Source organism: Perognathus longimembris, chromosome 28 (assembly GCF_023159225.1).
Source record: "Perognathus longimembris pacificus isolate PPM17 chromosome 28, ASM2315922v1, whole genome shotgun sequence".
In the NCBI taxonomy this organism is placed as follows: Eukaryota; Metazoa; Chordata; class Mammalia; order Rodentia; family Heteromyidae; genus Perognathus; species Perognathus longimembris.
Window position 1 is genome coordinate 25,947,724 of NC_063188.1, and position 16,184 is coordinate 25,963,907.

Below are 16,184 nucleotides of genomic sequence, written 5' to 3' on the forward strand. Positions count from 1 at the left end.
AAAAAAAAAAAAAGAAAGAAACAAGCCAGTGTGGTGGTACACAGTTATCACCTTAGCTATGGGGGAGATATAGGTAAGAGGACTATGCTCTAAAACTGGCTCTGGGTAAGAATGAGAGCCTATCTGAAAACTAACACAAAAAGGACTGGGGACATGGTTCAAGAGAACCAATAGGAGGATTACAACCTGAGGCCAGGTTAAGGTAAAAGCACAAAAGACCATAGTTGGGAAAAAAAAACGTAAGCACAAAGGACTCGGGATGTGGCTCAAGTGGTAGAGCACTTGCTTAGGAAGAGTAAGGCTTGAAGTTCAAACCCTAATACTGCCAAAAATGGTAAATAAATAATAGACTGATACTTTTACAAATTACTTTTAATACTTGAAAAGCAAAATTCTAACAAGCATATGAAGGTCAGTAGTGTTGCTATTATACCAATAGCAAATTATCTGAAAAATTAATTTAAAAAGGAATAGCATTTATAATACCTCCAAAAAATACCTAGGATTAAATTTTACCAAGCCAGGCAAGTGGTTCAAGTCTATAGTCTTGGCTACTCAGGAGGTGGAGATCAGAGATATCAGTTTGAGGCCAAACAGGAATAAAAAATTTGTAAGACTCCATTTCAACCAACAGCTAGGACAGATAGCATGTATGTGCTATCACTTTGCTACAGAGAAAGCACAGTGGATGGGTGTAGTGGCTAGTGCCTGTCATCCCAGTGACAAAAAGAAAGCACGAACAGGAAGATGGAAATCTGGGCTTGGCAAGACCCTATCGCAAAAACAACACTGCCAGAAGAGTTTGGAAGTATGGCTTGAGTGGTAGAGCACTTGCCTAGCAAGCACAAAACCCTGAGTTCAAAACACAAGTATCATAATAAAAAGATGATGGTATAGGCAATGATTTTCCCTGATAGGACTCCAAAACCACAAATGAATAAATTAACAACTGAGATGTTAACCTAGAAAGCTTCTGTACAGAAAAGGAAAGAAACAAAGCACAAATGGGGAGCAAATATTTGTAACCTATACATCTGACAGAAGACTGTTACCCAGAATATCAAAGAGAACCAACACAATAGCACAAAACTCCAATAATAAAATTAAAATAGGCAATAGATGTAAGTTGATGTTTCCTTCTTTCTTTCTTTTTTGGCCAGTCCTGGGGCTTGAACTCAGGGCCTGAGCACTGTCCCTGACTTCTTTTTTTGATCAAGACTAGCACTCTACCACTTGAGCCACAGTGCCACTCTGGCTTTTTCTATATATGTGGTACTGAGGAATAGAACCCAAGGCTTCATGTATACGAGGCGAGCACTTTACCACTAGGCCATATTCCCAGCCACAAGTTGATGTTTCTGAAAAGACATAAGCATATGAAAAAATATTCAATATCATTTATCAGCAGTAAAATGCAAACCAGAACTACAATGAAGTGTTGATTTTTCTCCAATAATACTTTCCAAAAAAAAAAACAACAAAAAACAAACAATAGGATGTACTGGTGAGGATATGGGGGAAAAAGGAACCCTTACACACTAATGGTGAGAATGTAAACTAGCACAGCCATTATGCAAATCAGGATGAAGTTCCTAAAAAACTTAAAAAAGAACTATCATATAATCCAGTAACTGTACTATTAGATATATATGCAAAGGATATGAAGTCAAACCCATGTTAAATGCCACGTCATTCACAAAAGACAAGAAGTAGAAACAACCTAAGTATCCACAGCAGATAAATGGATTAAAAATGCTTGCAGTACATATGTATAATGGAATAGTATTCAGTTACGAAAAGAACAAAATTTTGTCATTTGTGACAACATGGATGGAAATGTAGGTCATTATGGCTAAGTAAAAATAAGCCAGACACAGAACAATCAGTACTTCATGATCTCATTTATATGTGGAATATAAGAAAAGTAGATCTCATAGAAGTTGCGAATAAAATGATGCTTAACAGAGGCTGGTCAAACAAGAAGGGAGGGAAGAATGGGAAAAGTATGCTTAATAAATATTTAGTCACAGTTAGACAAGAGAGTAAAAAGTTCTGGTGTGTGTGATTTGGCGCTGGTGCTCACAAGTGCTCACACTTGTAATCCTGGCTACTTAGGAGGATTGCTGTTTAAAATGAGCCAAGGCAGGACAAACTTTGATCTCCAATTAACCACCAAAAAGCCATAAGTGGAGCTGTGGCTCAAATGGTGGAGCCCCAGGCCCGGCAAGCACACGTGGACTGTTCTTCTGTGGCTGGCTTAAACCATTATCCTTAGATCTCAGCTTCTTGAGTAGCTAGGATTACAGGCATGAGATACTACCCAGTTTATACAGTCAACTTTTGAGGGCATGGCACTGGGGCTGGAACTCAGAGCCTCAAGACTGTACTTGGCTTTATCTCTTAAGGCTGGCACTCTACCACTTGAGCCATACCTCCACATACTGCCATTTGAGTTTTTGAAGAGATACAAAAGTATGTCAAGGGAACATGAAAAACTTAAAAGAGCCATACAATTATTCAGTGTTTTTCTTCTCATCCAAAGGATGAAAAAGATACTATTTCCTATTAAATTTCTATATTAATTTTCTCAAATGAGAATGAATTAATCTAAAGGTCTAACATCCTTTCCACCATATAGACACCGTTTTTGTTCAAAGTCTATTTATTTATTTGGTAGTTGCTGGTGAATCAAGATACTTGAGCAAGTGCCTGGGAATATGGCTTAGTGGTAGAGTGTGTGCCTGGGAATATGGCTTAGTGGTAGAGTGCTTGCCTAGCATGTTTGAAGCCCTGGAATCAATTCCTCAATACCACATAAACAGAAAAAGCTGGAAGTGGCGCTGTGGCTCAAGTGGTAGTGCTAGCCTTGAGCAAAAGAAGCTCAGGGACAGTGTCAGGCCCTAAGTTCAAGCCCCTGGACTGGTGAAAAAAAAGATACTTGATCAAGGTACTTCAGGTAATTAGTGCTGCTACTAAGTCTGAAAATCCTATATAGAAGGATTTTTCCTAAGTGGTCACCTGTGATCTTGAAATGTATTCTACTCCATATTACTAAAGGAAGGCCGGCCAGTGGCTGCCAGGAGAGCAATGCATTCAACCTTCCAAACAATGGCTAACATTGGAACTGAGAAAATTTGCATGAGGAAATTATCATATAAATATATTTTCAAAATTCTATATGTTTAAAATGTTTATAGAAGTGAAAAGGTTTCCCTGTTGTGAAAGGAACTGACCCTGGTGGAATGCCAAGTTGTAAACTGCCAGACAGCTGCAGCTGGTAATAAAATATTAAGTTCTGAAACCTTTAACAGAACCTGATTATATGGTAATCCTAGCATCAGAGAGAAGGCAAAAAGCTATATCAGAGAGAAGGCAAAAAGCTAAAAGAATAACTAATATACTGGTTACTGTAGTAACCAAGATAAACTGTGTACAGGCTGGGGTTGCTATCAGGTATAAGGCCCACAGTTTTTTAGGTGCTTTTTCCTCAAAATTGAATAATGAGATGACAGACTAACATAAACACTGCTCAGTTTGCAATAATAGAATTCCACTCTGAATAGGAAATGAGAGCAACCAACTAGGGGTTTATCCAGCTAGCTGAATAATATGCAAAGTTTATAAAACTAAGCTTAGCTCTGAATAGAAAACAGAAACTGAGGCTATCATTTCAAATAAGGCATCATAAAATAGCTATAATTTTATCACTTTAAGTAATGCTTGAAGTACTTCTTGCAAGTTATTAATCTCTTTCAGAAAAAGTTAATTAACTCAGACTGGTAATGTACATGTCCACAACAATACTAAGTGGTGGGACTTGTGCTATTTCAGTTATCCAGGTCCCAGGAAGCAGCATCATAATCTGAACCCTACACTCCCTGCTGGAATTACTTATACCTTCTCTGCTTCTATCACCACAACCTGTATGATCTCCTCCTCATATTCTCCACATACCGCCACCAACATACCGCCATACAACTACCAACACTGATGGCAGAGTAAGCTGAGGAAACCAACAGCTCTTTAAGAGACTTAGCAAATTTATCTGGCTTTGTCAAAGTTTTAACAATGAATTGATAACACATGCTTTTTTTTTTTTTTTTTTTTTTTTTTGGCCAGTCCTGGGCCTTGGACTCAGGGCCTGAGCACTGTCCCTGGCTTCTTCCCGCTCAAGGCTAGCACTCTGCCACTTGAGCCACAGCGCTGCTTCTGGCCGTTTTCTGTATATGTGGTGCTGGGGAATCGAACCTAGGGCCTCGTGTATCAGAGGCAGGCACTCTTGCCACTAGGCTATATCCCCAGCCCAACATGCTTTTTAAAAAAACATTTTAATCGTACTTTATCTATCTTATGTTATGAAGTAGGTTATCCTAAGAACAGAATAGTTTTCAACTTATACAAATGGATAAATTCAAATTGAGCCCCCAAATTGCCATACTGCTATCAACTGTCCTACCTCCATGAGTCACTCATTGACAGTTGGAGATCACTAAATTTAGAAATTAAATCATTAATTAGTATGTAGGGTTTTCCTCCACTTCAATGTTAGGAGTGTGATTAAACAGCAGGTATATTTCTATCAATCCACAAAGCTTACACTAATCAATATAATCTGTGATTAAATACCAACTCACAAACAAACATCCAATTACAAAGGAAATCTTCCTAAACTAATTTGTTGTACACAAATATTTTAAAACTAAAACTTGAATGAGGCATGTTGGTACACATCTGTAATACTAGCATTTGGGGGGCTAAGGCGGGAAGAATTTGATTTCGAGGCCAGCCAGTGTTACATAATGAGACCCTATCTCAAAAGCAAACAAAAACTCTTGTATAAATGTTTATTTCAGGGACAAATGATTTTGATGCTTAAGTATGAGAGCTGAGTTTTCAACAAAGCTAAACAATGTTCTGATGATTTTAGATTTAACAATTCTTCCAGACACTTTGATCTCAATTTCCACAACTTAAAACATTTTGCCAGTATTCCAATCTTAACGTGACTGACTGCAGCTGACACTCATAAAGTAAAATAATAAAACCACTGTTCATATATGTTATTCTACAACAATTTTTCTTCTTTTACTTGAAACATATCAGCAATAATTAGGATCTCAACAGTGTCCAGGTCCTTTGAGAGGCAAAGCATAGTCATGTTTCATAGTAAAGGATCTTAACAGCTTAGCTAACAGTAAATGTGTTACAACCTGTATTATCCTCCTTCCTTCCAGTCATATGGCAGCATTAACAAATGATAGAGGAATCAAGAGACTTGGGTTCTATTTCTAACTTTGTCACTGATCAGCAATATGTTACTTCCCTTTTCTGAGCACAGGTTTCACTTTCAGTTAAATGGGAGGGCTAGGCCAGGTGCTGGTGGCTCACACCTGTAATCCTAGCTATTCAGGAGGCTGAGATCTGAGGACTGCAGTTCAAAGGAAGCCCAGGCAGGAAATTCTGTGAGACTCTTACGGCCAATTAACCACCAGAAAACTGGAAGTGGCCCTGTGGCTCAAAGTGGTAAGAGTGCTAGTGATGAGTGTAAGGACAGTGTTCAGGCCATGAATTCAAGCTCCATGATCAACAAAAACAAAATTGAGGTAGGGGGAGCTGGCCTACATGATCTCTGTATGATTATATCTTCTAAGTTCTCAAAAAAATACTTTGGGGGCTGGGAACATGGCCTAGTGGCAAGAGTGCTTGCCTCATATACATGAAGCCCTGGGTTCGATTCCTCAGCACCACATATATAGAAAAGGCCAGAAGTGGCACTGTGGCTCAAGTGGTAGAGTGCTAGTCTTGAGTAAAAAGAAGCCAGGGACAGTGCTCAGGCCCTGAGTCCAAGAACAATGACTGGCCAAAACAAAAACAAAAAATTAAGAGTGATCAAGATGCTACATTTTATTGTTATTATTAAGGTGTTGTACAGAGGGGATACCATTTCACAATTCTGGTAATCTGTATATTTCTCTTTTAGACAATGTCATCCTTTCCTTTGCGTTCCCTCCAGTTTCTCCATTCTGTGCCTGCCCACAAGTTGCATAGCTCATTACATTTATATTTATCATATTCTCAGTACCAGCCTTTAGAATATGTAGGCAGGAAATCTACACAGTAAATAAACCTATAAGTCTGAACCATTACTGAAGGCATCAAGTCTGTTAACCTAAAAGAAAAAAAATATATGTATGTACACACACAACATAGATTTTCCACTGACATAACCTTATCTATAAAGGCATATTATAAAATCTCAATACAATGACAGACATCGACTCAGGAAGGGTTCTCAAAAATGTAATCTTAATTTAAGATGAGAAAATGAAATGACTCACAGTCCCGGGCTCTTTTCTACTATCACTAAGTTCCACTTCCTTTTCCTGCTGTATTAAATACAGTAGGAGAAAGAGCAGCAGACTGAGAAACTGATGTGGGTTCTAGTCCTACTTCTGTCATTAATTAGCTGTAGCATCATGGACAAATCACTTTTCTTCTCTGGGCTTCAGTTTTAACATTTTATAAAACGTTAACTAGATGTTCCCTTTAAAGATTTTGATCATACAAATTCCTATCTGATTAAACAAAAATACACATTCCTGAACAAGAAAGTGGTAATTTCTACTCAAGAAAACTGAAATGTTTGAGCTGCTGGTTTTAAATCCATGCATTGGTTCCATTCAGCAGACTGACCTTAAAACATTTCACTTTAGAATCTATTGGACTCCTCCATCTCCCCCGCCCACTTCCACACAGTGTGGGGCAGCTATTGTTGTACCAGAAAAAACAAAAAACAACGCTGCACTACAGAGTCTGAAGAGCTAGTTTCAAAACCCAGCTGTGCCACTTTTCTGAGCCTGAACTTCCTTATATGTAAAAATGAAAACAAGCACAAGGAAACTGGAACTGAAATATCAATTAAAATAAAGCATAATAAATGTGACACAGAGAAAATGTTCCATTGTGGAGATGCCGGCAGCATTGGACCCAAACTTGTCCTAAAAAACGTGACAGCTCTTTAGCTTCTTAACAAGTTGCTTTCAAATCATAGATAGACAAAGCTGAAGACACCAGTGGAGGGACAATGAACCGAATAAATTTTAGAAAATGAACTGTGTATTTAAATTCTGCTGATCAAAAACAAAATTTCAACTGCTTATTCAATTTACCACAATTTGGTGATGTCCTTTGCATACTCTGAAAATATACAATATCAAGGAACATTAATTAAAGTGTTCAAATTCAGTTTGTTAACCGCTTAAGAGTTTGTACACGGTGACATTCCAGTTCATGTTAAGGAACAGAAGACAGTTGTAACCAAATACGTAGGGATGCCACCTGTATCTGCTCACAATAGTTTATGCAAATAACAATGGAGATAGAGGAAAACACAAATGATGCTACCCTCACTCCGGTCCAGTCCTCTCAATACCTGGAGTTGTTTTCAGATGCAATTCTCCACAAGTCTATTTTCTTCCAAATCCACTCAATGCTACTGGGTGGAGAGGCATAATCCAAACTAGTCCTGTAATTTTATTTCCAGAGCTCTATACATACTCATGCTCAGTGTTTGGTCCCTTTAGCGTTAAAATTAGGAAGCTGGGTCCCAAGGGACTTAAAAAAAAAAGATTTTGCTCAGTATCAAAGTGCTTGAGAAGTTACATGATGCCAGGGAGAAGATTATTGATTGTATCAAAATGACTCATCTGATTTAGATAAGTAAAATAGCTCCAAGTTTTGCACAATTCCTTCCAAAGTATAAAGCACTGTATAAAGCTAACCAATTGACTATTGCCAAGAAAGGTAGGGAAAGGGAATTAATACAGGAACATTTTCTCTGTGCCAGGTACCAAAGAGTTTACATGGATCCTCAGATATTGTTCTAGATTCAATTTTATTCAGTCAAAAAGAACAACAGCCATATGAATCTAAACTAATAACAATCTTGTAAACTGATTTTCTTTCTCTAATCCCACACACACACACATTCATGAGAATCCAAAATATGTGAAAATCCAAATGCACTTTTTTCTGTCTAATATGTGGTCATGACCCTGTATCAGACATTGAATTTTCATGAGATACTTTGCCATATCAAGAGTTGTCATTACCACCACAAAATGGAGTAGACATGCATTTGTAATTTACCAACATACATTTCTTTCTGATTTTGTTGCTATAATTATTTTTATATATTATGTGCAATACATTCAATTTTAGAGCTTATAATATGTACTGATAACTATTTGCATCAGTCTATTTCTTCTATACAGTAAGCAGAGAATTGAAGACAGTGGAACAGAATCATGCAGTAACACACAAATTTGACCAATTCTCAAGGTCTTACAGCAAGAGAAAATATTTCTGTCTCTAGTTTCAGACACTCAGTAGGAAAGTTGAGCGAAATCGCTTTAAACACCGTTCCAACTTTGCAAAGTGGAGTGGATAAGCAAGTTAGGAGTCGTGTGGTCAAGCGAAGCACTTCCAACTACTGTACTTCCTAGTACAAATCACTCGTATTAATCACCACTAAAACATGTTGCAAAATTAGATAAAGGGCACTAAGCCGAGGCTGTCCTCCCAAGTCCCAGATTACTCAGCATTTGTTTGTACTTCTGTAGTCAGTTGTGTACATTTATGTCCGACTACTCTTCGACCACATCATTCTCTGTAATGGTAAGGACCTTGCCCGCGATTTCCTCCGGCTCACAGTAAGAGGCTATTTTAGTAAAACTGCCAATCTTGAAAACATTGGCTAGAGGACTTCCTCAAGTAAATATCCAACCTTCTCCCACTGTTTTTTTTTTTTTTTTGTGCAAGGAAAAGTGGACGGTAAATAGGGAAGAGTTACAACACCGCTGAAATGGATAGGTAAGTTAGCGGTCAAACAACCAAAACACTCCAAGTGTAATTCCTCCGTTTACTGCCCCTTCAACCATGGTCCTTGAAGCCAAAACGGATATTTGAAAAGTAAGCCCTGAATCCCCAAAATACGTATTTGGGGCTCTCAGGCACATAACTGTCCATTGGAAGGCTGGATAAGACAGGGAAAGGAGATGTGAGAGTCAGTTGATGCCGTTCACTGGGGGGAGGAGGGGGTGGCCAAGGTGGGTTGATCCTCCCACCACTACTCAGCCAGCCTGAAGAAGCCCGAAGTCGGGTTCTAAAGTGCTCCAGTGAGCCTGAGAGGAACCGCGGTGGCGGACACAGTGGGATTTGGGAGAGGTGTCTGAGGGAAGGCGCAGGGCAAAGCGGGGGACTGGGATACCGGACTTGTGGGCCCTAGCTTCAGTTACTTACCCTATAGGGTAGCCTCCCCCTAGGTGCACATCTTCAGGGGCATCATAGAATTCCTCCGTGTCGCTTTCCGACGCCATTTATAGGACACACCCGCGGGTGAGGGGGCCGACGCCGCCTGGAAGAAGGGTGACTCTCCCGTCCCCTCTTCGTCGTCCTCCACCCGGCGACCCTGGAGACTGCTTGGGTCCCAGACAAGGCGGAGGAGGGAGTTCAAAGATTTGGAGTGAGGCGCCGGATAGGACCCGGGGGCCGCTCGCTTTCAGTTGCCGGGCTGAGGGAATGACCTGCAGAGCGGCTGCCTGAGGAGGCGGCAGTGAGTCCACAGACTGTGGCTGCCGGCGCTGCCGGCGATAGGTGTATAAGAAGCACGAAAGAAGAGGCGGTGGCTCTTCGGAGTGGGGGGAGGGCGGGCGTGCCCGGCGACAGCAGCTCCAATTTCTCTCGCAGCAGCAGTTGCAGCCGCTGAGAGAAAGCTACTTGCACGCAAAATATCGACGCGTCCTTACCCTCGCGAGATTTCGGGAGGAGCCGGGGGAGAGCGTGGGCGGGGCGAAGAGGTGGCGGGGGCGGTGCTAGAGCGGCAATGCTCCGATTACTTATGCCCCAGAAGCCTATCAAAACAGCGCAAGCGCCATGAGCGCATTTGGTGGGGGCCGGAAGTAGCCGAGAAGAGTGGGAGATGAGTCTTGTAAGGGGCGGAGTCTAAGCCCGCGCTGTAGCCGCTGAGTTCTTGGTTTTGAGAGCGCGCTCCAGACTTAGGTGTGGTTCAGTGGGCACTTGGAGTAACTCCACTGGTTATGCAGTTCGAAAGAAAGGCATTTTGAGACACATGATTTTCAGTAGGCAGCTTTTGTTTTCTTAGGAGGATATACTGACAGGAAACGTTGGTGTGGGCATTTTGGTTTGTATAATACACTGTCTTACCCAAGCCAGAAATATCCCATTTCTAGGGCGTTGTCAGCTTCACTATCCCTAAGGCTACAGTGATAACCTTGCCCTATTCAATTAAAGATCTTTAATTGAGATTCCTAGATACGATCCAGCTGGCCAGAGGGTGGGTTCCATGAGATATACACAGGGAGTGTCCCAGTTCTGAAGAGTAATGATAGATTTATAGTTGAAGCTTAGCCAGTATAAGGTCTCCAATTCATTTTTCCCCACCCATTTCCACCACTGCCCATGCTTACAGTAAAAAATTCTTGCATACTGCCCAAGATGTGCTTCGACCAAATGGTAAATATGTACGGAGCAGATTCTATTGCAAAGAACACTAGCTCAATTATAATCTTTTGACTGTCTATATGTCCACTGGCTGGGAATGTAGCTACGTGGTAGAGTGCTTGCCTACCATGCATGAAGCCCTGGGTTCGATTCCTCAGCACCACATAAACAGAAAAGGCCAGAAATGGCACTGTGGCTCAAATGGTAGAGTGCTAGCCTTGAGCAAAAGAAGTTCAAGGACAGTGCCCAGGCCTTTGATTTAGTTTAGGAGACTGGGAAGGACTGGTCCTAGCATTCTGGGAAACTCTGGTCAAGGGAGTTCAAGCCCCAGGACTGGCAAAAAAGAGCAAATGTTCAAAACTAAATGAAAACCAAGAGAAGTCAAACAGCTAAATGAACTAGAGAAGGTAATGTTGGAAAGAGAGGAATTCAGTAAAGAAATGGAAAGCATGAAGGGCTATATGTCCAGTGATGAGAATAGAGTGGTACTTTTAAAAACACCAACATATTCTTTCTATAAAGAACGGGGTTATTCATCGGCCACCAGTAATAGCATTGGCGTTTAGATTGATTGTGAGGCACATTTATTTCTTCCACCCACATCATGACATGTAAGGCTTTTAGAGTTATTTGAGGAGCCTCAACTGTTGCTCAAGATGGCAGGGAAAAAAAAGATTGGATTGGGGACAGGGGTTGGCCTTAAGTGGCCTATAATGGGTTTCCAGACCTCTTGTCAATCAATCCCAGGCAAGATCTGGTGAGGTCTAATAGATTTATATAAATTCAAATGCCATATATTGTATATTCTATAACACAATTCGGAGTTTAGGAAAGACATTGCATAATCTAATTTTCAAATAGTCTTTTTTAATGTATAATTGTTTATATGAGGTAAATAAATTCTGGCACATAACTCCATTCAATGCATGTCAGATACAACTGCAAAATAAATTTGGGATACATTAATTTGATTGGTAAATAAGTTCCTTAGAAACAAAAGAAAAACTTGTCTTTCAGATCTTTATCAATCCCAGAATTGCAGTTAAGGGATTAGAGGAGTCTTAGGGTATAAGCCTTTGTCAAAACCCAATGGTTGTTAGATTTTATGTGTTTTAAACATTTTAAATAAAAAAATAGATTTTAAACATGCTCACCACAAAAAATAAGTTGGTGGGGTAATATATTAATTAGTTTGATTATGTACAATATGTGTATAATCAGCAATATGTATATAACCAACCTATTACATTGTATACCCTCAATGTATAAAATTATCTGTCAAGAACAAGTTAATAAAATATGTACTTTATTTCATAGGCACAAAACTGCACTTCAAAGGTACTAATTCTGCTCACTAAGAATGGCAGGTTTTTTCCCTCATGGGTTATGGAAAGATTGGTTGTGAGAAGGTCTGGGGGGAAATATAATTTTATGTGACACAATGTAACTAAGTATATTTTCTTGCTAATTATCTCATAGTGAATTTATATTTTCCTTTAAAGTTTTTTGTCCAGGTGCTCCTACTTATAATCCCAGCTACTCAGGAGGCTGACATTGGGAGGAATGAAATTCCAGGCCAGCTTGGACAAAAAGAAAAAAATTCACATGTTTCCATCTGAATGGAAAAAAAAAAAAAAAGAATATCCTGCTTTGGTCTCACTTTTTCTTAGGCAAAAATAGTAGGTGAAAACTGAATCAAGTCACATAGAAATCCATAAAATGGAAGCCTATGCATGTGAGAAGTCTTATCAACCACCTCAGTTTGTGGTGTATTTACACTATGACCAACTATATATACCTGGTGTTACCACTTTCAGATGCTTTTTTTTTCCAGTCCTGGAGTTTGAACTGAGGGCCTGAGCACTGTCCCTTGCTTCTTTTTGCTCAAGGCTAGCACTCTGCCACTTGAGCCACAGCGCCACTTCTGGCCATTTTCTGTATATGTGGTGCTGAGGAATTGAACCCAAGGCTTCATGTATAAGAGGCAAGCACTCTACCACTTGGTCATATTCCCAACCCCAGATACCTTCTTACCACCACTTCACAGTAACTCACTAAGTGCAATCCTTCTGACAACCACTTCCATAAGTTTACTTCAGGCATTTGCAAGTGTCATATTTATTATTGTATATTCTTCCTAGTTAGTATGTGTAAACCTGTGTTACCATTTTTGAATATTGTGCTCCTAACTCCATTTTCTTCATAAATTTTGTAGCATTTTATTGGTGCCAGTTGTGGAGCTCGAATTCAGGACCTGGGTGCTGTCCTTGAGCTTTTCTTTTCAAGGCTAGCCCTCGACCACTTTGAGTCATATTTCTACTTTTGCTTTTCTGGTGGTTAATTGGAGATAAGTCTCACAGTCTTTCCTACCTGAGCTGGCTTCAAACTGCCATCCTCAGATCTCAGCCTCCTTAGTAGCTGGGATTACAGGCATAAGCCACCAGTGCCCAGCTAAACTGTATTTGTTTTGTCTTTTCTTTTTTTATTCTGAGGATTGAACCCAGGGTATTATACTTGCTAGGCAAGCCCTTTGCCACTGAGCTACATCCCAGCTCCTGGCTTTTTTGTTTGTTTTTGTTGTTAATTGGAGATAGGAGCCTCAGAGCCTTTCCTGTCTGGTCTGGCTTTGAACCAAGATATTCATATCTTAGCTGCCTGAATAGCTAGGGTGAGCCACCAGCGCCCAGCAGATCTGTAGCTTTTTTTTTGGCCAGTCCTGGGGCTTGGACTCAGGGCCTGAGCACTGTCCCTGGCTTCTTTTTGCTCAAGGCTAGCACTCTACCACTTGAGCCACAGCGCCACTTCTGGCTTTTTCTATCTATGTGGTGCTGAGGAATCGAACCCAGGGCTTCATGTGTAGGAGGCCAGTACTCTACCACTAAACCATATTCTCAGCCCCAGCTCTGTAGTTTTTATTTATCAGTTTTGCAGAGCAGAGTAATTTTGAGGAATATGTTTGTCACTTTATAGCAGGACAGACAGTAATGCAGATGACTGCCTCTGGGCTCAAGATAGATCAATACTCTCCTGAAGTTCATCTCTCATCTTTTGCTAACTCTGCTTTTTTTTATGTGATCTAGACTCAATTTTTCTATTGCAAATAGATTCCTTCTTGTAGTTAGTAAATATAGCTTCAGATTATGATGTATTAACACTCAATCCTTAAGGAAGATATTCTCCAACTGTCTTTTAGACCTTCAGTTTCTTTTCCTTTTCTTTTTTCTTTTTTGCCAGTCCTGGGGCTTGAACTTAGGGCCTGGGCATTGTACTGTCCTCGAGCTTCTTTTTTTTTCCCCCTCAAGACTAATGCTCTACCACTTGAGCCACAGTGCCACTTCAGGCTTTTTCTGTGTATGTGGTACCAAGGAATCAAACCAAGGACGTTGTACACTCTACTGCTAGGCCAAACTCCTGGCCCTAGACATCAAGTTTCAAGGAGACTTAGGAAGCCCATCTGATTAGGGATGTAAGAGAACTCTCATTTGTCAGGCCTGGGATAACTGATTCGCTGCCACACACCAACTGGGAAGAGTGAACCTTGATTATCTTCCTCACTCATATTACATGGATTATGCAATGAGTGATTTTCCAAGGAAAAGGATACTAGCAGACAAGAGCAATATGCTTACTGTTAGTTTTTAGGTGTAAATCCCTATATTCTTTTGCATGAGACGACCTGATATGTTAAATGAAAGCAGATGTTACAGGCAAATCATTTACCCATTTATCTATGTGTGTATAATTTCATATGGAGAGAATTCTTGCAGATTTTCATGAAGGATTGATAGTGATAGTCTGATTGCTGATTAAAGTATTACGAACTTTCTAGTGACTATGTAGTATTTCACTCACAAAAGAAAATGTTGAAAGAAAAGTATGTAACTGTAACCCCTCTATACATCACTTTGACAATAAAATTAAATTAAAAAAGAAACAATATAACCTATAATATATTTGACAGATTTACACTCAAAATAAAGGCCTGAAATTTGTCTGTAATGTCATGCATGCTTACAAGTCATAGGCCTATTATAGTTTCTGGAGTAGTTCAATAAATGCCAGTAGTATTTATTAAAAACTACTGAACTATTAAATATTTTCAACTATTTGTTAAATGGCTCAATAAATTTAAAGAAACTACTAGCAGAACATTTTTGAATATAGTCTGCTGGTGAAATGTCATAGTTCCTTCACTATTGGCCTGATACATAAGTGGAATAAGTAATGATAATTCCCAAAGCAACTATAAAATTATGGATAAAAGTGGAGCTTCTAAAAGCCAGGCATGGGGCTGGGAATATGGCCTAGTGGCAAGAGTGCTTGCCTCCTACACATGAAGCTATAGGTTCGATTCCCCAGCACCACATATATGGAAAACGGCCAGAAGGGGCGCTGTGGCTCAGGTGGCAGAGTGCTAGCCTTGAGCAGGAAGAAGCCAGGGATGGTGCTCAGGCCCTGAGTCCAAGGCCCAGGACTGGCCAAAAACAAGCAAATAAAAGCCAGGCATACTATTAGAGATATACTTCTAATCTAATAATGTGGACTAAACATAAATTATTTTCCAAAACAATAAGCAGTTTCTATGGCCTGATATAAAGAGAAATAAACTTTATGCTTCAAAAAACTGGAGACTTCTTTTGTAGTTCCCCACAATGTCATACTGTCATATGACATATGTGTGTGTGTTTAAAAATCAGTATTTTATTTGTTTGTAAACTAGCCCAAATGAGGAAATCAGTGAAGTACAATGTATGGAGAAACCTCTCAATTGTCAGTAATGGGAATGATCCTTCATGACATGTCTTTGTATTTTTCAGTTCTTACACTTGAGGTTAAAGTCTATATCATAAAGACTTACAAACTTGTATTCGATCTACTTATCTATAGCTAGAGACATCTTGTCTGTAGTGTGTAAATTATTGAAACTTCCAATTATCACCTCACTCCTCAAATGAACACAACAGGCACAATGAGATCTTCAGTAAGAGACAGTTGTAAACAAAATAAAACAAAAATCCTACAAGGAAGGCAGGAATTCAGTCACTGCCCCAACAGAAACCAAACAATCACACATCACAAAGTAATTCAGGAATAAGTCCAAGGTTTGTGAGGCATTAAAATACTTCTGTGTTTCCCTAGCAGTTTCCAAGGTGACATCCAAATAACAAACAGCAAAAGTTTTTGTTGGAACTACGTGTGGAGCTGTGGAGATTATTTTTCAAAGTTACAGAATGAATTGTTCCAGGCTTGTGTGTTCCAGATTTGAATGTGCCAGGAATGGTTGCTTCGCCCCAAACTGGCTGCTCCAGGTCCAGTCACTATAAGTTAGGTTGTTCCAGGTCTGGTCAGTCCATATTGGAAGGTATCCAGATGTGTTCACCAGGCACCTCTGGTGATATACAGAATGAGAACCTGGACAATCTGTAGGTACTGAGTCCCTCTGAGTCACACTGTTGCTATTCTTAAGCTATTTACATTACTTTCTTTATCATCCCATATATTACCCTCTAGTTTCTTGGGAACTGGATATCACCAGTTTGTAGCTAAAGTTGAATATGCTGGAAAGTTTTTGTATCTACTGGAGTCGTACTTTTCTGTCTCTGAAACCTATTGTTGAATATACTCAGTTGGGTCTGAGAGAATGCAGTCTACAGCTTCTGTTT

The 16,184-nt window shown here is 39.8% G+C and overlaps 1 protein-coding gene across 1 annotated transcript in view; it reads right to left on the minus strand.

Moving 5' to 3' along the window:
- Window positions 1-9,772, minus strand: part of Wdr44 (WD repeat domain 44) — a 78,654-nt gene extending 68,882 nt beyond the window's left edge. The window contains exon 1 of the mRNA XM_048335998.1: window positions 9,301-9,772. Coding sequence (XP_048191955.1) covers window positions 9,301-9,377 — 77 coding nt within the window. The 5' untranslated portion in view covers window positions 9,378-9,772. The remainder of the gene's footprint in view (window positions 1-9,300) is intronic.
- Window positions 9,773-16,184: the final 6,412 nt, after the last annotated feature.